This window comes from Arvicola amphibius, chromosome 8, assembly GCF_903992535.2.
Source record: "Arvicola amphibius chromosome 8, mArvAmp1.2, whole genome shotgun sequence".
Lineage (NCBI taxonomy): Eukaryota > Metazoa > Chordata > Mammalia > Rodentia > Cricetidae > Arvicola > Arvicola amphibius.
In genome coordinates, this window is record NC_052054.1 from 75,567,868 (window position 1) to 75,591,656 (window position 23,789).

Consider the following 23,789-nt stretch of genomic DNA (forward strand, 5'->3'; position numbering starts at 1 on the left):
CTCATAGGTTTGCCTTCATAGATGATCTCACAGGTGTGCCTGGGGGCTTGTCTCCTAGGTGACTCTAGATTCTCTCAGGATGACAGTTGACCCTGACCACCACAACTACCCATTAATGGCATCAGTAGATTTAACGTTACCAGTGTTTGCATTCCCTTGCAGACCAACTCAACTAGACCATGTGAATGGGGCCTGGGCATATCTAACTATTCCTCAGGGATTCCAACATGTAGCCATATTTTCCCATTTTCCATTGGATTTCTCTGTACACTCCCTTTGTGTTTTGTGGATTGAACACAGCGCCTCACACTCCTGAGCAAGTGCTATATTCCTGAACTGTGCCTCAGCCCTTATTTCTCTGTGTACGTGAGGTATTTGTCCCTTGTGTTGTTATTTTCTGTGTCTTCTGAATTAGGGATTTTTGTTTCCTAGAGAAAGGACCCCATCTGAGAAGATAGAGATTTTCTGTACCTTTCGGGAATACATAAGTTAGTCACCAGGAAAGCATTGTCTACCACACAGTTGTGTCCTTCCTGAATCTGATGTCCTCACTTGAATGCTCTAGTGTTGGATCTCTCGGAAGTTGCTTATGATGAAGGGTGACCACAATGAATGAACTATGTCAGAGAGCTACTGTACACTACTTAGCAGTAGGCTCACTCTGGCCCCCATCCAGCAGTTGTTTTCTTCTACCTGTAAGGAAGACATTGTCTAGGTGGTACCAGGTAGGGATGTAGCTCAGTGTAGAGCATTTGCCTAGCGCATGCAAGACCCTAGCATCCATCCTAAGCATGGCAAAACCAGAAACAAACAAACTACAGAAAAACCCACAAAGTAGCTTAGTGATATGTGATATTTTATTTTGAACATAGGGAAAATTTACAAATACCTCTGATCTGGCTTTAGCCAGGCAAATTTAAATTAATCCAGAATAGAACTACTGAAGGAAAATATACACAGGCTGGAAGTCCCTGAGAGAAATCCCTGAGTACAAGAACTCCAAAATAGCCGGTCAGTGGTGGTGCACGTCATTAATCCCAGCACTCGGGAGGCAGAGGCAGTCGGATCTCTGTGACTTGGAGGCCAGCCTGGTCTACAAGATCTAGTTAAAGGATAGGCTCCAAAGCTTCAGAGAAACCCTGTCTCAAAAAACCAAAACCAAACCGAAACAAAAAATCCACAAAACTCTAGAATAACTGTCTTGGAAGGCCTGTTAGGCATGGCATGAGAACAAACACTTATTATCCAATAAAACCCTTGATTAACAGGCACAGAGTGGGTGTACCTCTTGAAGAGAGGATCCCTGAGAGCACATTGGCCTTTCCTTCTCCTGTTGCTGGGATTCATCCCAGGTGGGAAGAGTAAGTTTCAGAGGCTGTTGGAAGCCCAGGGCTGGGGAAGAGCACCCTGCAAGTGTCCCACATTCCCAGTGGAGCACCAGTGCGGAGCTCTCAAGGATGTAAACAATGCCTTCAGCTTGAGTGACTGTGTCCCTTGAAGGGCACAATTCACGTGGACCAGACACACAGTAGCAGAGGCCAAGATTTCCTGAGAGTGCAGGGCAGTCAGGGAATGCACAAGCCACTGGGCCTGGTGGCCTGCACTGTAATCTCAGCAGGAGAGAGATCGTAGAAACCTTTATTGTGATATTGAAGCTTGTTTAGGCTACATGCTAAAACTGTCTCAAAAAAAAAAAGTCAAAAAAAGAAGCCAAAGAAAGGGCAAACAATGCGCAGACAGAAACACCGCAGAAGGGTAGTTGGAGGCTGGTCCTGATCTTCAGGAATGGGGTGGGAATGAAGAAAGTCTGTTGTTAGTTGTTGAAGCCGAGGGCAGTTTTTGGTAGAGTTTAAAAGCAAAACAGCAAGGCAGACAAGCTGGAAACCTCAGCATCAGCCTGGAGAGGGGTTGGAGTGGAGGAGGAATGGCTGGCCTTTGAGTCAGGCAAGAGTTCAGCTGGCAGCTGCACAGGGTGGGGGCGGGCGAGCTACAGGGAGAGAGCAAGGAAGCCCAGAGTCTCAGAGAAATATTGTGTAGGCTCTGGCCAGTGCCCAGCAATAAAGGTGAAGACACAGAGCAAGGAAAAGTCAGGCTTTTCTGACAAATTCAGCAAAGTAGGAGGCTTAGCTCGACACTAGGCAGTGTTTCTGCAAGTGACTTGCCTTGTTATTCATTTATTCATTTTTGGTTTGGAACTCTTGATCAAAAGGGCTTGAGAGGCTTTTTGATCATGGCCAAGGGAGCCAGAGGTGCAGTGGCTTCTTGCCCCTAAGGCAGACTTATCAGCTCACACACTGAGCCAAGTCAGCAGTTACAAAACTTCAAGTAGTGGGTTGTCTTGCAGAGAAGAAAACTCCAGTACCTCCAAATATGGCTTCTTTTAAAACAATCTCAGTGCTCCATGGAGGGTATCTTTCTGTTCCATTTTTAGATTCCAGGAGCCTGTCAGTTCACCAGCCCTGCTTTTCTGGACTCCTTCCTGGTAGAGACTAGAGATGCTGTCTTTGTACCTGCACTCTGCGTTAGCAATGGCCGTGGTTGCTGCCAAAGAGCTTTGCTAGCTGCATTGAGTGGGTTTTCTGGAGAAAGTGGTTTCTCAGAGGTGGGCTCAGGTGTAAATGCACAACATACAGAGCCCCTGATTCCACAGCCGGGCAAGCATGAGTTGTCGGCGTGGAGATTTCCTGAGACCTCTGTCTGAGACTTGATCTTCCCGTGTACGATGGCTTCACATCGGGCTTTAAAGACGCAGGAATGCCCGTTTCCTGCTTGTCCTTTGTTCTTTGGCATTAGCACTTAGGTGACGTCCAGGGTTATGGGAATTCAAGTCAGACTGTGCTAGGACAGGACTGGAGCTGGGGAGAATGACTGTGCTCTGAATAGGTCATTTAAAACAAGCCATGGCTAGGGGAGTGGAGGGTGGGCAGCTTTGATGCCCTTTTCTCAGCCAAGTTTCAGTTCCAAGAAAGGTTGGGTTTCCCCTAGGCTCCATAATATATTGTTCCTTCTATTGATACTGAAGAAGAGGCTGCCACCTGGAGCTGTGTATGTATGTGTGTGTTTGTGTGCGCATACACACATGTGTTTCCTCATCTCATGGTACAGAGATCTTCTAGTGAGGGAGAGATTCTGGAAATGCATCATTGGTGTAGCCAGCATGACAGGCCATGATCACTTCTTTTTTATTTCTGAATAAGTGGTTTCTGTGGCTCTTGAAGATGGAGAAGCTGAAGTTGGTGGTTTGTGTGTCTGGCCGTTGATGTTCAGGACTGTGTATGTCACGTCATCCACCTGAAAGTATGAGTGTTGGTCAGTGACATCAGTCCCACAGGTCAGAACCTCACCTTGCTGGTGATCTAGCACCACTGTGCTGTGGCCTCTGTGCTGGGTGAGCCATGGGAGAGGACACCTGTCACTCACTGTCTGACAGTCTGATGTGTGGTCACTAGAGGAGACAGGTTGAGGAAGAGGGTGAGACAGCCATGGGGACAGAGGTGGAATCAACAGAGACATCCACATGGGCTACAGAACAGAGAGCGAGGGTATGGACCATCCTGACCGCCACTGCTCTTTGTTGGGAAGTGACAGCAAAGTGTGTTTGCGGGGTGGGGGTAGTTGTGAAGTAACTTAACTTGTCTGCTGCTTATGAGTGTGTTCAACCTGCGAGAGTTCACACTGTAAAAGTGTCCTTATAATTTAAAACCACTCTTCAGTCTATGCCTGTACTCGGTTGAAAGGCTGCTATGATAAAATTTTGGTAAAATTGTTATATAAGATAGAAACAGGGTCTCAGACCCATTAGAATGGAATCCTTCCTTTTTATGGTCAGAGCAGGTTCAGATCAGGAGAGAAAGATGTGCTGTTGTCTCTGTGTGCACAGTGTTGCGCATGTGCCAACTCGTTTATTCCCTTGAGTCTCTTTTCCGAGGTGGGCAGAATGCCCATGTCACAGGTGACAAGACCAAGGATCAAAATGTTCAAGTTCCTTGTCAAGGGCCACAAATATAAGGAATCATAGTCAGGAATTAAGCACAGGGTGGGGATTTTTCCAAACACACACTCTTGCATTAGACTCACAGGGCTCATTAACCAATCTTTGTTTGCCGCAGCACTAAGGAATGCAGACCCAAACTAAATTTCACAGTTATGTCTCCAAGAATACCTCATTCTCAGCCTGGTGTGGTGGCACACATTTGTCATCCCAGCACATGAGTGGCTAAGGCAGGAGGATGGTCACGAGTTCAAGGCCAGCCTGGGTTATATAGTTCAAGGGTAGCCAAGGCTGCTTGGTGAGACCCTCTCTCAACAAACAAGCACACAAACCAAAACAATACAGACAGCGCACATTCTTCAGAGACATTTCCATGAGCAAACAGTCAGTGAAGGTGGCCGTGCTTACCTTGTTAGGAGAGTTGCCAGAGGGGCCCAGATCTGGGGGAGCAAGAGAGAGTTGTCAGTGCACAGAAGTGCAGGGCTTATTTAAGGTTTCCTGACTTTTGCCAGGTGGCAGGGGTTGCACAGGGAGGTGGCCATGGTCAGTTCAGGAATTAGCTTCCCTCAGAGGCTGCTCAGACCCACTGTGTTAGTATCAGAGGAGGGGCAGGATAGAGCCTTCTGTTTGCCCAGTTCACAGGATGCCCAGAGGTGATTCTCAGCAGCATGCGCCAGTGGCAAGGGGGAACATAGAGGCCACAGCACCCAGATATTCCATAAGACAAAGAAAGTCTCCCCAAGGGAGATGTCTACATCTATAATCGAGGCAGGAAGGAAGGCATCAGGAGACCCCTGGAAACGTGACTTCTTTAGGCCTGCCTAGCCTGGTGGAATGAGCTTCTCAGGGCTCTCTCAGGCAACTCCTCTGTAGTTAGGAAGGGTATGATTTATGGGATCCTCAGTGCAGGGAAGTGCAGATCCCTTCTGCAAACATGCAGAAAGGAAGGTGTGGTCTTTGAGCCCAGGATCCCCTGGCAGAGCAGGATATGTGGCAGAAAGCCAGTTCTCATTCTGTGAGTGGCTTTACTTACTGTGGTTGGAGGCTGAGGGTTTGTGCTCTGTGAGATCGCGCTGGTCAGTTCCCCTAAATAAATATCAGACACTGTGACCACTCTTCCCACACACCGGGACTTTGGTCCTGGAGTAGGGGAGGACGCTGTGGGCACCTCATTCCTGGGCTCCTTGCTGTCACTGAATCTCCATCACCCCATTCTCGGCGCTGCCTTCCCTCCTGAGGCCTCGTTCCTTAATCTACATGTGAACCCTGCTAGTGGTGTCCTTTGTCTTTGCTGGACTCCGAATCTGCTCTACTTTGTCCCCTGGTGCTGCGACCACACCCAGGGCTGGTGCTTTACTGCTGAGCTGTATCCCTGGAGTGTAGCTCTCTTATCTTTGATGCCTTGCACCTGTTTTACGTAACACCTGCCCTGTTTTGTTTTCCAAGGATGGTTCTGTTTTCCTACTCATTATTTCTTTTCTTCCTTCCTTTCTCTCTCTCTCTCTCTCTCTCCTCTCTCTCTCTCTCTCTCTCTCTCTCTCTCTCTCTCTTCCTCCCTCCCTTCCTTCCTTCCTTCCTTCCTTCCTTCCTTCCTTCCTTCCTTCCTTCCTTCCTTCCTTTCTTTCTTTTTTTTTGGGGGGGGGGTGTTGTGACATAGTTTCTCTGTGTAGCCCTGGTTGTCCTGGAACTCACTCTGTAGAACAGGCTGGTGTTGAAGTCACAGAAGTTCTGCCTGCTTCTACCTCTCTAGCACTGGGATTAACGGCGTGCTCCACCACCACCTGGCTTTTTTCTACTCATTTTTTGACCAAGAGGACTTCAATGCTTCTGTTACTTCATCTTAGGGTCCCTTCTCCCTATAAACGCCCCCCTCCCCACTGCTGCTGCAGTCAGAGGGACATGTCACCTGTATCTTCCTGCTGTTACTTGGATTCCCTCACTTTTCTTTCTTCTTGGACCTTGGCTTCCTGACTGAAGAATAAAGGTATAATTCAACCTGCTCTCTTTCTATGTGGGAATGGAATTCAAGAAACAGGAAGACAGGGAGTATGAAGTCAGAGAGGCTGAACCCACAGGCTCAGTGCTGAGAAGCAGAGAGTTATTAGAGGGGCAAAGAGATCCAGCTCAGAGGCAGAGGGAGAGAAGTTTTTGCCCACTCCCAAGCATAATACTAAGAGCTGAAGAATACAAAAGAGGAAAGACTGTCTTACCTGCCAGTCTTCCTGAAATAAAAAAAATATGCCAGGGCTGCTATCAGAGTCACCCCAGCAACAGATCCAACGACGATGCCGGCAATGGCACCCCCCGAGAGGCCAGAACTCCCTTGTGTTGGGTCAGCTGTCAGGGAAGGAAAAGACAAGAAGGAATGAAATAAAATGTTTTCCAGTGGTGTGTCCATGGAATTCTTAGCATGAGATGAAATTATTTCCATTTAAAGGATGAAAAAACTGAGGCTTAAAGTGGTTTGTAAACAGTACTTGAATCTGTATGGTTGATCAGAGACAGACCTGGCTACCTAACTTCACGGCCAACACGAGTGGTAGGAATTATTGCAACTAACATTTATTTTGCTTGCTCTCTCTCTCTCTCTCTCTCTCTCTCTCTCTCTCTAAGAGATATTTTGCCAAAAGTTATTAATTATTATATTATTTAAAACCTACACTGAAGCAGGTGAAGGATGTGATGTAACCTAGAACCCTAGGAGGCTGAGTCAGGAGGATTGTGAGTTTGAAGCATGTCTAGGTTATATAATAAGATCCTTGCCTCCCTAAAAGCTCCCCCAAGCTAGTGGTGGGAGGGAAATAAAGAACAGAATAAGGATGAACAAACAGACTAGAGTAACAGTAGAGAAAGCTGATGCACCGAATGTTGGCTCTTCAAGAATGGTTAGCAATATTGCTAACCTTTTCTACATTAACTTGGAAAAAAGAGATGGCTATTTCTAAAGTTTGAGACCTTACCATCCATTCTCAAGGATAACAAAAATTTCAAGAGCACTCAATAGTTATGTGCTAACTGTTAGGTGGCTGAGATGCAGCAGATAAATTCCTGGAAACCCGGATGCTTTAGAGAAGAAAGAAACAAAATAGAATAGATGTATAACCAGGAAGATTGAATGAAAACATTGGACAGCATTTCACAGACTTAATTACAAAAACACTGATATTGGGTAGAAGTCCAGCTTAGTCCAACAAAGGCCACACGTGGAAACCAACAGCCAGCATCATATTCCATGGGGACACTGGCAGCTTTCCCTCTGAGATCAGGAAGCACACAGGATGCTGCTGTGACTACTTCTGTTCAAGAGACTCTTAGAACACACACCACACAGAACCACCAGGCTAGACAATAAAATAAAAGGTGCCCGATTATAAGGTGGTAAAATACACATCTGAGAATACAAGAGCTTGTTTGTAGAAAATCCTTCTACGGAAGTTCTTCGGAAACTCTCAGAACTAAATGAGCAAAACTAGCAAAATTGTTGGGCAACAAAGTGAACGTGCCCAGATGAGCTGTATCTCTGTATACTAATGTTGACCATGAACAGTTAGATTTCCTTTTCTTCCTGTCAGTAGTGGAGCTTGAACCTAGGGCCTCATGCAAGTGTTCAGTTATTGAGCAAGAGTCCCAATCTTAACATTGGACAACTGGAAAGGAAATCAAGAAAGTATTTTATTTATGAGCCCACCAAAAAGGATAAAATACTTAGAATTAACTCCACCAAAGAGATAAAAGTTTACACCCAGAAAACTACCCAATAAGAGAGATGAAAGAAGACAAGAAATGAAATCCAGTGGGGCTGATGGGTGGGAAAACTTCATCTCATTATTGTTGTTTTGTGGTGCTAGGGATTGAACCTCGGGTCTTTTGCATGGTGAACTATGCTCTACCATTGAGCTGTAGTCCAAGCTATGCCTTTTAATTTTGATTTTGAAACAGGACGTCACTAAATTAATCAGGCAGGCCTTGAATTGGCTATGTTAGGTACTCTTAGAACTTTGGTACCTTTGCCTCTTAGCTTCATGAGTGGCTGTAATTACAGGCATGAACCAGGTTGCCTAAAACACCTTTTTAAAAAAATAAAGATAAATAACAATATTACTGAAAGCAATCTATCATTTCTATGCACATCAGATCAAAACCCCAGTATAGAAAGAGAAAAGTCCATTCTAGCTGTCCTGGAACTCACTACGTAGAACAGGCTGACCTGAAGCTCTCAGAGATCCACCTGTCTGCTTCCAAAGTTGGTGTTAGAGGTGAGTGCCTTAAAAGTATCTTGACAAAAATGAACAAAATCACAGTACATCCTTGGTGATTTCATAATTTTAGTACAGAGCTTCAATAATCAAAATATAAAATAAAGGCAGACATACAGATCAGTGAAGTAGAATTGGAAAGCCCAGAACTGCTCATGCACACTGGCCACTGATTAGATTAAAGATTAGTTGTTACTATGAATGTGTTTATGGGGCACAGTTTTTGCACATATAATGTGTTGTCAGACCCAAGCAGGTGGCACATCCGTCACTTCATTTGCCATTTTCACGTTTGTTAAGGACATTCGTCTCTGCTGCCTGCTTTGAATTGGTCAGTGTCACACAGGGTTGTCCGCTGAGTTACAGGACTTGGAAGGCGTTCTCGCTGTCCAACTGCATCTCTGTGACCAGATGAGTTTTGATCAGGCTGCTAAGATTGTCCAATGATGGAAGAATGATCTTTTAAACAAGAGATGTTGGGGAAATGGGATTTCCAGGCAAAAGAATGAAGTTAAGCCTTCAGCTAACATCATATAAATGTCAACTCTAAATGGATCAAAGACCTAAAATGGATCAGAGCTGAAACCCATCAGACTTTCAGGGGATAGGGTAAAAGCGTCTTGAAGCTGAACTTGGCCTGGTTTGTTTGTTATGATGCCAGATGCATAGGCAGCAACAAAATAAATTGGATTTTAGCACAAAACTGAAAATGTTTGTGCATCAAATGATGTTATCAGTCATGTGACCCAGGAGGTCTTTGTGGCATTTTTCACAATAATCAAGGACACTAAGTGTCCGTGGATGAGTAAGTAAAGAGAATGTGATGTCTATTCTCATGACTGTGCTGTTAATTTAAACTTTTAAAAAGAAGTGGTTCTGTCAATGTGGCTATGTGAAAGATCCTAGAGTACATGATGCTGAGTGAGATAAACCCTGCACAGAAAGACAGATGATCTCTTTCAGGAGAATCTCACAATCTCTGTGGACAAAGAGAGAAGAATGAAGGTTACCAGAGACTTGAGTGGCAGCAGGAGGGAATGGGGAGTTGCTGGCCAAGGGCACAAGGGTTCAGACAGACCAGAGGGTTAAGTTTTGAGAGATATGACACAGCAGGCAGATAATAGTCCACTGTAATAGATTGCAAAGAAATGAACAATAAATTTCAATTGTCTTAGCATAAAAGAATAAGGGAAGTAACAGATGTATTAAATCATTTGAGTTAATCCTTCCAAACTGTATCTAGATATTGTTTCTCTTAAATGTATTCCATTATGACATCAATTTAAAAACCATTAGTAACAATGAACAAAGAACTACACCAGGAAGTGAAAAGTCCACTTCAGAATGGCAGAAAATACTTGTAAATAAACCATCTGACAAGAGGCTGATGTTCAGAGTGTGTAAGAAACTCCAACATAGTAAACAAACAAACAAAAGCAAACAACCCAGCTGAAATACAGAGGACAAGAGTAGGAAGGGACAGACTTGATAGAAAGTGTGTGCATGGAAGCACACGGAAAGTGGTTCCACTTCACTTCTCAGTCACTGACCAAAGGGAATCAAAGTCGCAATAAAGCACCATCCACATCTCATAGGATGCATACCATTAAAATCACAGACAGGAAGCAAGAGCTTTGGAATATATATATAAAAAATAGAGCTCTGGGGCATCACTCAATGGGAGGGTAAAATGTAAGCATGAGACACGGAACTGTGGCTCCTCAAAAGAATAGAGAATTGCATTCAACTCAGTAACTACATCTAGGATTGAAGGGGTGGGATAGATTACGAGAAGTTTTGGAAACGGACAATGATGGTGTTTACACAGATATGAATATACCTTCTGCCACTGAACTGTACATTTCAGAACTCTACAATGGCAGATCTAAAAATTAAAGATAATTTCTATGTATGGGTATTTTGCCTTGTATGTCTCTGCACCACATGCACGCTTGGTACCTGAGGAGGACAATAGAAGGTATGAATTTCTTGGAACTGTAGTAACACGCAAGATTAACATGCATCCCTCACCAAGCTGACTGTATTTGAATCTTGAGCCATGTTTTTCTCCTGGTGACTTTTACCCATTTTGCATACTGTTGATAAAGAATTTGACCCTCCCCCAATACTATGGGGTAAAAAGGGAGGGGAGGTCACTCACCTATTATGTCCAGCTGGATGGGGTCACTCCTCTTGGAACTGACTGGATTGGAGACCTCACACTGATACACCCCAGAATCCTCCCTCCTGACAGGGTCTATGCTGAGGGTGCTGTTGTCCAGGGACAGCTTCATTCTGTCCGTGAGCCCCAGACTCTGGCCATTGAAGAGCCAATGGATGGAGATCCCGGTGTCGTTTGAGGAGCAGTTCAGGAACACAGAGCCCAGTTCTTTGACTGTGGTGTTGGTGACTTGGATGGAGGGTGTAGTCACTGGCTCTGTGGATGAACAGTGGAGGAGACAGCTGAGAGTCATTTACCCTCAAGATCTCAGCCAGCTCACAGGGCCCACAGAATGACATGGCCCTCTGGAAGATCACATGTTTGGGTTCAAGATACAATCTGTAAAGAGAGAGCTGAACCTTTCTCCTACCCAGACCACCCACAGTGACCCTTGACTCAGGGTATGTGTGCAGGATCCACACGAGAAGTCCCTTCAGTCCACATGTCTACAAATCTCATGGTGGGCAGAATGTTTTCCCCATTGATTTTTGTGCTTGCTCACACTTTCTATGAGTGTGAGTAGTCAGGTCCCCTCATTATAAAATAGCCTTCTGTTTCTTTTTCATTAAATAATGTGTCATTTGGTTTAGATAGCCCAGCTAATCTTAAAGGTGTTGAAGCCTACTCCTCAGGGCTTGGAGAAATCCCAAACTAAGGAATTTCTGTTTGAAGCGGGCAGTGGTAGGAGGCAGAGGCAGGTGGATCACTGTGAGCGTGAGGCCAACCTGGTCTACAGAGAAAGTTCTAGGCAGGCACCAAAGTTATACAGAGAAACCCTGTCTCATAAAACCAAAATGAATGATTGAATGAATGAATAAGTAAATAAGTAGAATTTCTGTTTGAAGAGAAATCTATTTCCTGATGCATGGAGATGGATTAACCACAGCCAAGTGAATGGTCACAGCATTGACCACAGCCTACAGCTCTTATTCTCAATACTGATTTTTTTGAGACAGGGTCTCACCCTACAGTCCTGGCTAGCCTGGAACTTGCTATGTAGACCAGGCTGGCCTTAAACTGAAAGAGATCCAGCTGTGTCAGCCTCCCAAATGCTAGGACTAGGGTCCACCATCCTTGGATCTCACCACAGATTATCTGGACACTTTCCTTGTGCACTCCTCTGCATGGAGACTCGACAGAGGAGTCTCTGTTATCCAAGCAAGTGAACTTCAGTGTTCTCAGTGGTCACCTCCTGTGCTGGTGGCCAGACGCAGTTCAGAGCCAACTAACATGAAGGCCACCTTTCTACTTTCCTGTTCCTGATCTCATGGTCTCTGATGTACATCAGTGACATTTTATTTTTACTTTCTTTTTTTAATGTTTCTTTTCTTTCTTTTTTTCTTTTTTTTTTTTGTCGAGGGAGGGTCTCACTTGTAAGTTGGACTGACCTGGAATTTGCTATATATACCAGGTTGGCCTTGAACTCGCATTGTCTACCACCTGTCCTCTTCCTCCTTAGTACTGACATTAAGCGCATGTACCACCACACTCAGTGGACTTATTGTTTTTGTTTTTCTAGACAGGGTTTCTCTGTGTAACAGTTTTAGCTGTCCTGGAAATAGCCCTTGTAGATCAGGCTGGCATTGAACTCACAGAGATCCCCGCCTTCCTCTGCCTCTCATGTGTTGGGATTAAAAGCATGTGCCACTACCGCCAGGCTCAACATTTGTTAGTTTTTTTTTAAATTGAGAAGAGTAAGGGAGAGAGCATCATCAAGTCATCAGTCACATGGTTTACCAGAGTCAGAACAGGGCTCCCAGGTGCCTTCTCCACCCTCTCTTCCCCTCCCATGGAATCAGAGCTCAGCCAGTCACCCCTGAGACATGAGCAGAGCTGGGATCAGAGCTCTGAACTGCTGGTCCCCATCTGTGGGGAGGGAGTTTTCTCCTCACATTTGGAGAAAAAGAACGTGAGCACAGATGAAAGCCCTGGGTGTTCCTCTAAGTCATGGAGGTCATAAGAAGAAAATGGAGGGGACAGGAAGGGCTGTGTTAGTGACAGAAAGAAATCTTGACCTTATGGCTCTCCCTCCCATGAGAAGTCTCTCCCACAACCTGAGGTCTCCAAGACTGGGAGAAGCTCCTCCTCACACTCCAAGCTCCATCCCTATCAGCCAGGAAAGTCAGAGCAGCAGGAGAAGATCAGACATAGGGATAGAGCAGGATGCTCAGGGGAGTTTTGCTTGTTCTCATAGACAAGGGCTGGAAATTAAATTCTTCTGTGTCTTCCCAGAAAGCCAAAAGACTCCACTCCAAACCTGTCGCTGATATTTCAGAGATCCACTTACCAAGGACTGTAATGTTCTTGACTGCGGTCTTATTGAGGCCAGTGACAGAGTTATAGACGAAGCAGGTATAGGATCCACTATTATTAGTAGTGATGTTGGGGATAAGGAGCTCTTGGGAGGATGACAGGAGCTCTCCATTGACAAACCAAGAGTACAGTGCGGGTGGGTTAGAGGCTGCTTGACAGGAGAGGCTGAGGTTTGTCCTTAAATGAAAATAATTATTTGAGGGGGATATGATCGGGACATCTGGACCATCTGGAGCAAACAGAACAAAGGCACATGTGATGTCAGCAGAGGGAAGGGGAATCCTGGTCTGCAGAAGGTCGTAGTATCTCTCTAAGCTGTGCTATAACCTCAGCTGAGCAGGTCCCACCCAGAGCTGGGGTGCAGATTAGTAGAAGAGTATTCATGCAGCAGGCACAAGTCCTGATCCATCTCAAGCACAGCACACAAACATCCCCACTGCACACTCATGTACGCACTGAGCCTGAGTCTGCGCTGTCCCCTGTCTCCATCACCCTGAGCCTCAACCCATTCCAGCTCAATGCTGGGCCTGGCTGCATGTATTTGTGCTGGACCAGGATTTCCTGGCCAGTCTAGGTATTTGTGTGGTGGGTCTGTGTCACCTACAGAAGGGGACCAAGTTTCTTAGCTCTAGCCCTTTGTATAGACAGTTGTAGCCAGGATGAAGCAGACAATACTCACAGGTAATGTTCAGAGTGTATGGGTCACTTCGAGAGGTGCTCACTGGGTTCCGGGTTTCACACTCATAGGCTCCTGTGTCATTCCTCACAACACTGAGTAAAGTGAGAGTCCTGTTGTCCTCAGACAGCTTCAGCCTGTCACCTTCTGAGAGGCTCTGGCCATTTCTCCTCCACAGGTAGTTTGTATTCTCAGTCTCAGGCTCACACATTAATGCTATTGCATCCTCACCCTCCATGGGATTGGAATTGTTGCTTGTGATTTGGGGCTTGGGTAGCAGTGCTGTGCAAGCAGACAAGAGAGAGAAGATTGCCCTGTGTGGTGCCTCTGATTCTTGCAAGGGCCTCTTTCAACAGAGATTGTCTCTGATCTCTTCTCCAACTCAGATCCTCAAAGAATCAGGCAGGAAACAAATTACAGGCAGATGGAGTAGCTGAGCTCTCAGAGACAATGGGCCTCCTGTGCTGTGTGTGGGAGAAGCAAGGGCTTTCCCAGGAGGGAACTGAGCTGCAGTGTGTGGTGATGGACAGACTTGAGACTTGGAATCAGAGACCTCATGTTATTTCCTGGTCCTCATTGACCCATTGCATGTCTTGGGACACAAGGTGCGAGTCCCTCCAGCTGCCCTGACCTCCACTGCTCAGTAAGGATCAGCGCCTGATGGGGTAGCTGACCAATCCCCTTTTTGAGGGGCGTGACCCCTCGGGGCACAAAATACCTTTAAAAGATCCGTGTTTGTTGTTTTGGTCTCTTTTTGTCTTCCTGGGCTCCTCGCTGGAACCTTGGCTTTTGTAAGTTTCTTTTTTCTCTCCTTTATTAAAGCTAAATATTATATACTAAAGCTAGTCTGGTTAGTCATAATTACCGATCGACCATGCCCCTTCAAGCACCCGCCAAGCCTTTGATGCTCAGGGCTCTCCTGACGTGGGAGGGTCTTCTGTTTGAGTTGATTTCATTGGTTAATCCAGAAACTGCCTGGCTCATTTGATTGGCCAGCCCTTAGGTGGGCAGAGTAGACAGAACAGAATGCTGGGAAGGGAAGTTAATAAATCGCCATGCCCCGCCTATCTGAGGCAGATGCCTCGGACAGATGCGATGAAGCCAGCCTCCAGGTCAGACATGCTGAATCTTTCCTGGTAAGACACTGCTCGTGGTATTACACAGATTATTAGATATGGGTTAGTCAAGATGTGAGTAAGAAGCTGAAACTAATGGGCCAGGCAGTGTTTAAAAGAATATAATTTGTGTGTTGTTATTTCGAGGGCATAAACTAGCCAGTGGCCAGGAGCCGGGCGGGATGAAAAGCAGGCCTGCCCATAGTGCCTCACTACAGAAGGAATGCAGCCCACTCACCTCCACACTACACTCTCCTACAGATAGGTTATGATTAGCCTTCCCATTGAGCTTCCCTGAGAACCTGACAGCCCGTCAGAGATCCCACACAGATCAGGATCTGGCTGGCACTCAAGTTGGGCTGGTTTTCAGTTGGGCCACTCTGTCAGGAGTTTTATGTTGATTGACATGAATCAGGGAGCCTTAAAAGAAGCCTGAGTCTAGGAAATGATCTATAAGACTCAGGGGCACCTAATAGAGTCTCCATGGTAGGGAGGCTGGAGATGTGGCTGTGGACAGATAGCTTGTGCCACCCATGGTCTGTGTGACCCTGACTCAGTGACTGTGTTTCCTGTCTCAGTTTCCCTAGAATAGGACACAGGGTAAATGATCGTTGCCATGCCTACAAGTTAACCTGAAATGTGAGCAATGGCCTGACCTTCCGCCAAACAGTGTCTCTTAATATCTGCCTGCAGGAAATAATTTCTGGGATGGATCCCCAGAGGCAAGGAGCTGCCATTTGTACACTTTTCTCCCATCTTTTTAGGGTTCTCCACTTTCCTGCGAGGTCTCAGAAGACCATCAGGACAGCTGGCTCGTTGTCTTTCATACCCTTCCACTTATGCTGAACACACTGAGTTTCAGGAGAAGATGCCCAGGTGACCTGCCTCAGACATGGCTCTCACAGGCTGATGGTCAGCAGGCTACCAGCCTACAGTCAATCATTTTCCCCTGTCAGCTCCAACAGGAGGTCAAATTCCAACCTAGTCTATAAACTTCCCAGAATTCCTTGTCCAGTCTGGGGTGAAGATATCGAGCAAACTTCAGGTGTTCATGTTTCTGTGAGAATCTCATGGTTTCATCAGCCAGGTCCTGCCTGAGTCCTGAAGGGTCTTTCTCAAGGCCATGTTCATGATGAGCATCTAAGACCCTGGGCAGAGTCTGACATGCCTGGGCTGAGTTACCTCACCCCCTCTCTCTGAGGGTGGATTCAAGTGAGGGATCCTGATTTGTTGCTGTTTCCTTCACTCTCTGTCCTTTACTAAAGGCTTGAGCCACAATGTGGGGACCATAACACAGAGTCATCCAGCACTGACAATTCTATGTGTGAAGTAGGATTAGCTATACCCATTACCCAGAGGTTACAGAGAATTACTTACGGTGGACATGGAACTGCACGGATACTTTTGTAGGATCATAGCTTTGCATTAGTATTTGCAACGTGTAGGCTCCGGTGTCATTCTGAGTGACATTCTGGAAGAGCAGGGATCCATTGGGGTATATTGTCTCTCTGCCACTGTATGCAGGCCCTGTTATAATTTCGCTAGGTGACGTTATAAATCGTGTAATTTCGTTACTGTTGTCTGTATTTTCTCCCTTGTACCAGTAAAAGACTAGGGGTGTCTCTGGCAGATTGTGGACAAGTAGAAGAACATCTGCCCCTTCAGCAACGTGGGGCGGAACTGCTTCCACAGTGACTTGGGCCATGGAGGGAGAGCTCCAGTAGATCAAAAGTGAGGCTAAGAGGGAAGAGGAAAAAACTATCAATATTAGATCTTTGCATTTGGTAGAAATTGAGACCTGAGTGTGTTCAACTCTCAGCCTTGGTGTGTGTGTCATATTGGGGGGAGGTCAGCAGCATCACCCCCATTCCTCAGTATCCCTGAATCTTTCCACTGAATGAAACTTTTCTTGAGTGTCTGCACAGCCAACCCCTTACTCCCTCAGATCCCTGCTCACACTCAGAATCTTTGGTGAGTGTAGGCATGTCTTCTCTGACCTCCTCCCCTAAAGCCTTCATTTTCTGACCTTCCCAACTCTGTTTTTTTCTGAAGTGTTTGTCAACCCCTGACCCCACCTTCTGGATGTCCTTGCTACTCTGTCTTCCTGCCCAGTAGCACCAGGACTCTGTGAGGAGGACTGGTTTAATTTTTGTTTAAACCCCACTGCCTGGAACAGGCTCAGACACCTATGAGCAAATCACTTTCCCAGCGCCTGGGGTTTATTTGCGGATTCCTCAGGGTTGTGTGTATGAAATGACCCTGTTTACTGGCCGCAGTTTGAGTTTCACTTAGAGAGTCATCTGACACAGTTGTGGGAGTCAGTCTTCAGGGTACAGAGGCCAGTGCTGGTAAACTTACTGTGGGGAACCTCTGAGTTTTTCCTTCCCACTTACAAATTTGCAAGCACTGCCAGCTTCCTGTTGCTCTCAGGCTACAAGCAGAAGCCAGATGTCTCCTCTCAGACAAAGTCCCTCTCTTAGAAGACTCCATCCAGTCTCTGAGCTCCCCTGCTCTCCACACCCCTGAGGAATGTCTCCTCACCTGCCAGCAGGAGTCCGTTCCAGGGTAGCTGCCATTTGTGGAGAGGAGCTGAGGAGAGTTCCATGTCTCTGCTGTGGCCTGGGCTCTTCCTCTGGACAGGAGGTTTGCTTCTCAGGCTGCTGCCAAGTCTGCCTGCTCTGGTGTCTGCTCTGCTTTTCTTCCAGATCCTCCTCCTAGAGGAGGACACCTCTTGGAGTCACATGGGCTGAGGGTGGAGTCTGTGCGTCAGTGCTGCCTCCCTTCCTTCTATTTCTTTCTTTTTGGTTCTGTGTTCTAAAACATAGTTTGAGCCACAAGGTTTGGAAGTGTTCTGTGCCCCTAGAGAGCAGCAGCTCACCCCAGGGCCTTGTCCCTGTACTTCCTATAGCCAAGCGTGTATTTCCTTGTGATACAAAAAACGCAGCAGAGCCCAGTCTGCCTGTGATCTCAATGCTCTGGGAAAGTGGGAGTTACTCCTGGGAGGAAGTGACAGTTATCTCTAGGGGCTGGAAAAGGTCTGAGTGACAACTGGGGAGGAACCAGATCCATGGTCACTGCTCTCACCGGTCAGGTGTCTGATACAGGGATACAAGTTATCTCAGGGGTTCACATCCCTGCGTGCAGGAGGAGGTGACCTCTGTTTCCTAGAAAGAGGACTGTGTGCTCTAGCTTCCTATGGAAAGCCGCAGGGAGACACCCCTCCCCCCAGCTTCCTGTGCTGTCTGAGTGTGATTCAGGTCTGCCCATGCCCTCCCTGACTCTTCTGGAATGCCTTTGCTCTCCTTGGTGACTGCCCTGTGATCTCCCCATCTTTCCTCATGGGTGTTGTGAGGGGGAGGGGACTACATAGGGTCTCCTTGTAGAGTTGGGTTCTCAGAGACACAGGAAATGATTATGTGAGGAAGCTCCAGGACTGTTAGAACTGGTATGGAGACAAGGCTACAAGACATGTTCAGCCCTCAGGGAGTTTCCCTGTTGATTATGTGCTTTCTTTTCGCCCCCTGGTGTCTATGAGGAGACCTGCAGCTCATGTCTGTGCTGTCACAAGGATGGTAGCCAAGCTCCAAAGGCTGTAATGGAGCTGAGCACCAAGTATCCCAGGGGAGGTACCAGAGTGCAGCTGCCTTTGAGGATCCAGTTGGATTTTTTGCTGGAGACTATAACAGCTGAGGTGAGACTCACTGCCACTTTGATCTGCAGTTCCCTCAAGGCTTATGGTGTTGAACCCCCTTTCTTGTGTGTTCATTAGCTTTTTGTACATCTCGTTCAGGGACAGGAATATCCAAGGCCTTTGCTCACTCTAAAATGGTTTTGTTATGACTTTTAAGTTTTAAAGGGAAGTACATTCATCCACCCAGAAACCACATTTTAGAACTATTACATAAAATATAATGAAAATCAAAGCAAACCAAATCGTGCAAGCTTCTCAGTGTTGGTAATTTCTGGTGTATTAGTTTTCCAGATTCAGGGCCAGTAAGTCGGCATTACCAGGAGTTCTCCAAATTCCCCAATTATAATGATTTAAGCATACTTTGGACAGCCTTCACTCTCTACAGTTTTTATATTTATGCCTAGAATTATTGTTTAGAGAACAATACACCCTAAATTAGTAGTACTTATTTGAATTGTATTGTACAGAGACATTTAAATGATGAAAACCATACCTTCAAACATGGTCCTCCCAGTAAGGTGGCAGCATAGAGTCACATGTGGATATTGCTTGTTAAGGGCCTGTTTTACATCTAAACCGTGCACATGTTGAGAGAGCGTTCAGAGGACCCACTAAGTACAGCATGTATGTGAACTCATTAGGGAGTGTTTTGCCTCTTTAAAATTTCATGTTCTCCTTCCTCAATGTTGTATCGTACCTCTGCATATTTAATTACATGTTTACAGGCTAGGATCCACATACAAGAAAGAACATGTGTTTTCCCCTGATACTGGGTGATCTCACTTAGCTTTATACATTCTAAGTCTACCCACTTTCCTTAAATTTTGTGGCTTCATTTTTCTCTAGAGATGAATAATATTTCATTTCGTATATGCACTAGACTGGCATTATGCATTCATCTGTTGATGGACATCTAGATTGGCTCCATCTCCTTGTATATTGAATAGAGCAGCAGTATTCATGGGGGTGCAAATATCTCTATTGTGGGGTACAGGATCTCTGGGTAAATAGCTGTGTCACGTGGCATTTCTAATGTTGTTAGCGGACTGTGTTGAGTCAGGTGTTTGGGCTCTAGGGTCAAATTTGATTGATCACTTGCTTTCACTTTGTGGACCACACATCTCTTCAAGCTGCCCATGCCCGAGATTAAAGTTCCAATCCCTCAACTACTCTCTGGTCCAGAGAACTTAATAAAGCTCCTAGGGTGGAGAGATTGGAGCTGCCAGATGTGGGAGGGGTGTCAGGTGACACTGGTTTGGTTTCAAGCAGCCTTTTGGGTCTGGATCCCTGGAGTCTTGGAAGTCATTTAACCCCCACTGCTACTGTCACACACATTTCTGCTGTTGCTGCTCCATCCCTGCCCCTCATCTCCTCACCTCTCCTTTAGGCAGGTCTGCCCTTGCCCTGTGCAGCTCGCTGCTCCCTTACCTTTCCCACATGAATCGCTGCTTGTCCTGGTCCCTTCTCACTAACACTTGGATGCAGACCCTCCTTCCCAAGCCATAGTGAAGGGCACAGAAATCAGCAGATACAGCTACTGCCCTGAGGGCCCATCATGTGCCAGGTTCCCCCACTGGGTAGGAGTTCCTGCTGTGTTGAGTAGGGCTCTTGATTTCTCCAGTGGTGGTGTTTGGAATAAGACAAGCAGAGAAAAACCTCAGAGATTTCAACACCCAAAGTCTCTGGGATTGTTCAGTTTTGTCCCCTTCAACCCTGGCTGGGCTCCTCATGGTTTCCCTGGATCTGACCTGGGCCTTCTTTCCCTTTATATTCTTGCAGCAGAACAGAACTTGTCAGGACTCCGTATGCAGACTGTGCTTGGCATTGTGACTGGGGTTTCTGTTGGTGTGACTCTGATGGCTTCCCTGGACTTCATCCTGTTCCTCAGAACGACTGGCTGGTCCTAAGGCTGCTCTCCATATTATCCTCCCTGGATGGATAAGTCAGGAAAGAAGAAGACACAGTCCGTGGACTGTGCACCTGACTCCCCGATCCTGGACTTCCAAGGATGCTTTCAACCCATACCGCCAGCTCCCCCCTAATCAGCTAGTACCGGTGATGGTTCCTCAATGGCTTCCTCACATAATTTAGGCACAACTAGGGACCCTCTGCTGGCTTCTGTCCTGGTCTGCACAGCTGCACACAGTAGACCTGCAGCGTCCAAAGGGGGTCAGTGCCCAGCATCTGGTGTCCCCCAGCCTTTCTTTCAATCCATCTATTCAGGAAGGGGTAGCACCAGGGTCTGAGCGTGGTGCTGGCTGAGGTTACTAGTAGGAGAGAATGTGTCTGGACAGGCTAGTGGGAGAGCTGCTCACATTAGCAACTTTTGTTACTGTTACCTGCAGGAGAGAATTCCCTAGGCTGGACCCTGGGGAAGAGGAACTGCCTGGAGAACTGTCTCCTCTGTCTCTCCCCTTGGGGGACCCTGACCTTCCCGTGAAGTCTCCTAAGCTCGTCAGAACAGTTGGCTTATGTCGTGGACCTGTCCGCTGAGATTCAGGTGAAGGAGATGCCTGGGTAACCTATGAATTGCAGCTGTTGTGGCAGTGCACAGCTGGTTCCACACTCTACGTACCTTGGATAGTCAGTGAAGCCCTGTTCCCTGTCAGCTCTGACAGGAAGTCAAACTCTAGCCCTGGAGACAAGCTCTCCATAGTCACGTAGAGTCGAGTCTGGGACTGAGGTCTGGAGCCAGGCCTTCCTTTCAAGTGATTCTCTCTCTAATAAATAACCTGGTACTTCAACCAGACCCTGCCTGAACCCTACAGGATCTTTCTGAGGCTGTATTGGTGGGGAGATCCTCAAGGGTCTGGACTGAATGAAGGTGGTTTCCCTCTTGAGTTACGATTCCACAGGTCCTCCTCTCGCTAGGATAGATTCTGGTGGGGGTTGTGATCTTTGCAGCTTGTCTCCTATATGTCCTACACCGTTCTGGAGTATGTGGCACCTGGGAAAAGACCATAGATTCAGTCTAATTATAATTAAAATATTTATCCATCAGCTGCCAGCAGGACAACAATTTCTGAATCAAACTTGAGATTGCCGTGAGAAGCGGGTGAGGGAAGGATTTGTAAAGGTGAAAAGCAGAGGAAGACCCTAAATATCCACTCAGGCAAGCAGAAAGGGGTCAATTCTGTCAAGTTAAGTGGTCAAGGTAATCCAAATCAATCTTTGGTTGTCTGCATAAACAAGTTACAGAAGCCAAAAATTCATTTAGGAACAACAGGCAGATGGTCACATCTGTACGTTCTGGGCGGGAGGTCACTGTGACAGGGTTGCTGGGCACTTGTCTTTCAGGAACTCGAGTCAGAGACAAACGGAGAGTGGGAACAAAGGTGGACGCCCAGCATAACATGGAGTTTCTTTAGCCCTCACAGCACTGAGTGCTCAAATCCTAACACGGGAGCACAATACAAGGAAGAATTGGAATTCTTCTCGTCCAGCACCCAGAGGTCACAGATCGCCATTCTCCGTGTACCTGGAACGTCACAGGTGTCTCTTGATCAGTGTTTGGAGGTTAGGTGTAGTGTGTCCTCCTGTATGATGCTGTGGAACAGCAAGGCATTATGGAATATTGTTTCTCTCCCACTGCATGCAGGTCCTGGCTTACTTGAATGAATGCTTTTTACAAAATGTGCAATTTCTTGGCTGTTGCCTGGATTTTCCCCCTTGTACCAATAAGAAGCATACGTATCTCTGGCTGACTGTGGCCAAAGAGAAGCGTGCTCTTCCCTTCAGCAACATGAGGTGGCATTGGTTCAGTAAGGAGCTGGGCAGCGGTGAGAGAGAGGTCTGGAATGTGAAAAGTGAATCTAACAGTGAAAGTGCGTTCATTGTGGCAGTCTGAATGTAATTGGCCCCCATGCGCTCACAGGGAATTATTATTAGGAGGTGCGACTTTGTTGGAGTAGGTGTGGCCTTGTTGGAGGAAGTGTGTGATAGCACGAACTGAAACAGAGGCCATGGAGGACTGCTGCTTACTGGCTTGTTCCCAAGGCTTGTTCAACCTGCCTTTTAAATATATTATATATATATATATATATATATATATATATATATATATATATCTCCAATTGAAGAGCACCTGCTCAGGGGTGGCACAGATCACAGTGGAATGGGCCCTTTCACATCAATTATAAATGAAGAAAGCGGCCCAAGACCTGTCTCCAGGCTGCAGGACTCTGCACACACCATGGCCAGTAGAGTAATGTGAGGAAAGAAGGAAGTCCTGTTCAACAGGATGCTGGAGCCTGTGTTGGCTCAGACTTCTGGAGTCTGACCCCAGGCAGATTATTTGAGATGCTTAAGTGCAGTACAATTTGGACAAAAAGTTTCCGGGGTGTAACATAATTCCGTGTGCACAAGGAGACATAACTCCATCAAAACTCTTCTCAACGCACATGCCACATCTTCCATGAATATAGGCTCTGTAGATAGGCTCCATGTATTATCCTAAGGGCAGAAGGGAGGATCTGGTGTGGCCTCCATCATACAGAGAGCACAGAGGTCACCTAGATTAATAACCATTTCTGGTCCTATAAGTGGGTGTTTTGGGGAACCCTTAGCCGTATAGATAGCACAGAGGTCACCTTCACTGTTAACTACTTCCAGTCCTGCTTGTTGGAGCTTGTGGGAGCCAGATATGGCCTGATGGTACAGATGGTGCAGAGGTCACCTAAGCTATGGGCCACCTCCATTCCCAGCCTTCTGGGCAGAAAGCACGTTATAACAACCCAGCATGCAGTACAAGGACCTTTGTGCTCCCTACAACAGGGTAATCTTGTGGAGGCATTTTCTCAATTGATGTTCCCTCTTCCCAAATGAGCCTGGCTTGTGTCAAGTTGACAAAAACTAATGAGCACAGCAGGCTTTGAGATTGTGTGTCTCAGGGAAACGGTTTTTCTGTGTGTCCCAGTGTCTCCATCTGGCCCTCACTGAGATGTGCAGCTCATGTCTGAGGTGTAGCAAGTATGGCAAAGAGCCTCCATATGCTGTGTGGGCCCTTACAGCTGTCCGTAAGTTTCCCAGAGACCCTTTGAATAGGTAGCTTTTCATTAGAAGATGGTATATCTGTGGAGATGTCACTGTGATTTTGATATGTACTTACACAATGATTAATGATATTGAACTTCTTTTTCATTTTTTTTTGTTGTTGTAGCTGCTGCTGTTTTTTGTTTGTTTGTTTTGGCTTTTCAAGATAGTGTTTCTCTGTATAGCAGCTATGACTGTTCTGGAACTTGGTATGTAGATCAGGCTGGCCTCAAACTCACAGAGATCTGCCTGATCCTGCCTCCTGAGTGCTGAGCTTAAAGGTATGTGCACCACCACTGCTTGGATTCCATGAGTTTTTATCCACCATTTGTATATCTTCTTTGGAGGTATGTTTGTTTGAGTCCTTGCATACTTTATTTTATTTTATTGCTGTCTTAAAAAAAACTTTTATCTTTTTCTCATTCCATCACAAGCTCAGCTTCCCTTCCCTCAACTCCTCCCAGTCCTGTCCTCCCATATCCCTTCTCCCCCAGA

At 46.4% G+C, this 23,789-nt stretch overlaps 1 protein-coding gene and 1 long non-coding RNA gene across 7 annotated transcripts; one reads left to right on the forward strand and one right to left on the reverse strand.

Annotated features, from left to right (window-relative positions):
* Positions 1-839: 839 nt before the first annotated feature.
* Positions 840-17,290, reverse strand: LOC119820311 (carcinoembryonic antigen-related cell adhesion molecule 1-like). Of its 5 annotated transcripts, none has more exons than XM_038338485.2 (9): positions 17,114-17,288; positions 15,950-16,309; positions 13,461-13,739; positions 12,756-13,010; positions 10,409-10,684; positions 6,202-6,328; positions 5,025-5,077; positions 4,400-4,431; positions 840-3,291 (listed from the first exon to the last, which is right to left on the reverse strand). In XM_038338485.2, exons 1-9 carry the CDS (start codon positions 17,175-17,177, stop codon positions 3,172-3,174), a joined length of 1,566 nt encoding a protein of 521 aa, XP_038194413.1. In that variant the 5' UTR covers positions 17,178-17,288; the 3' UTR covers positions 840-3,171. The 5 variants fall into 5 exon arrangements, with proteins under 5 accessions (XP_038194413.1, XP_038194410.1, XP_038194411.1 ...); XM_038338482.2 differs by having other exon boundaries at positions 840-3,445; XM_038338483.2 differs by lacking the exon at positions 5,025-5,077 and having other exon boundaries at positions 840-3,445; positions 17,114-17,287.
* Positions 14,543-23,491, forward strand: LOC119820313. 2 transcript variants are annotated; one of them, XR_005286469.1, is made up of 4 exons: positions 14,543-14,593; positions 15,337-18,263; positions 20,043-20,763; positions 21,561-23,491. It is a non-coding gene; the product is annotated as an uncharacterized LOC119820313 (long non-coding RNA). The 2 variants fall into 2 exon arrangements; XR_005286468.1 differs by having other exon boundaries at positions 20,043-23,491.
* Positions 23,492-23,789: the final 298 nt, after the last annotated feature.

Coding starts and splice junctions, on each gene's coding strand:
- LOC119820311 (XM_038338485.2), bottom strand. CDS start 17,177: ATGGAACTCTCCTCAGCTCCTCTCCACAAATGGCAGCTACCCTGGAAC. Junction 13,740..15,949: donor CGTGCAGTTCCATGTCCACC/GTAAGTAATTCT, acceptor CTGCTTGCACAG/CACTGCTACCCAAGCCCCAA. Junction 10,685..12,755: donor CAAGAACATTACAGTCCTTG/GTAAGTGGATCT, acceptor GTTCATCCACAG/AGCCAGTGACTACACCCTCC.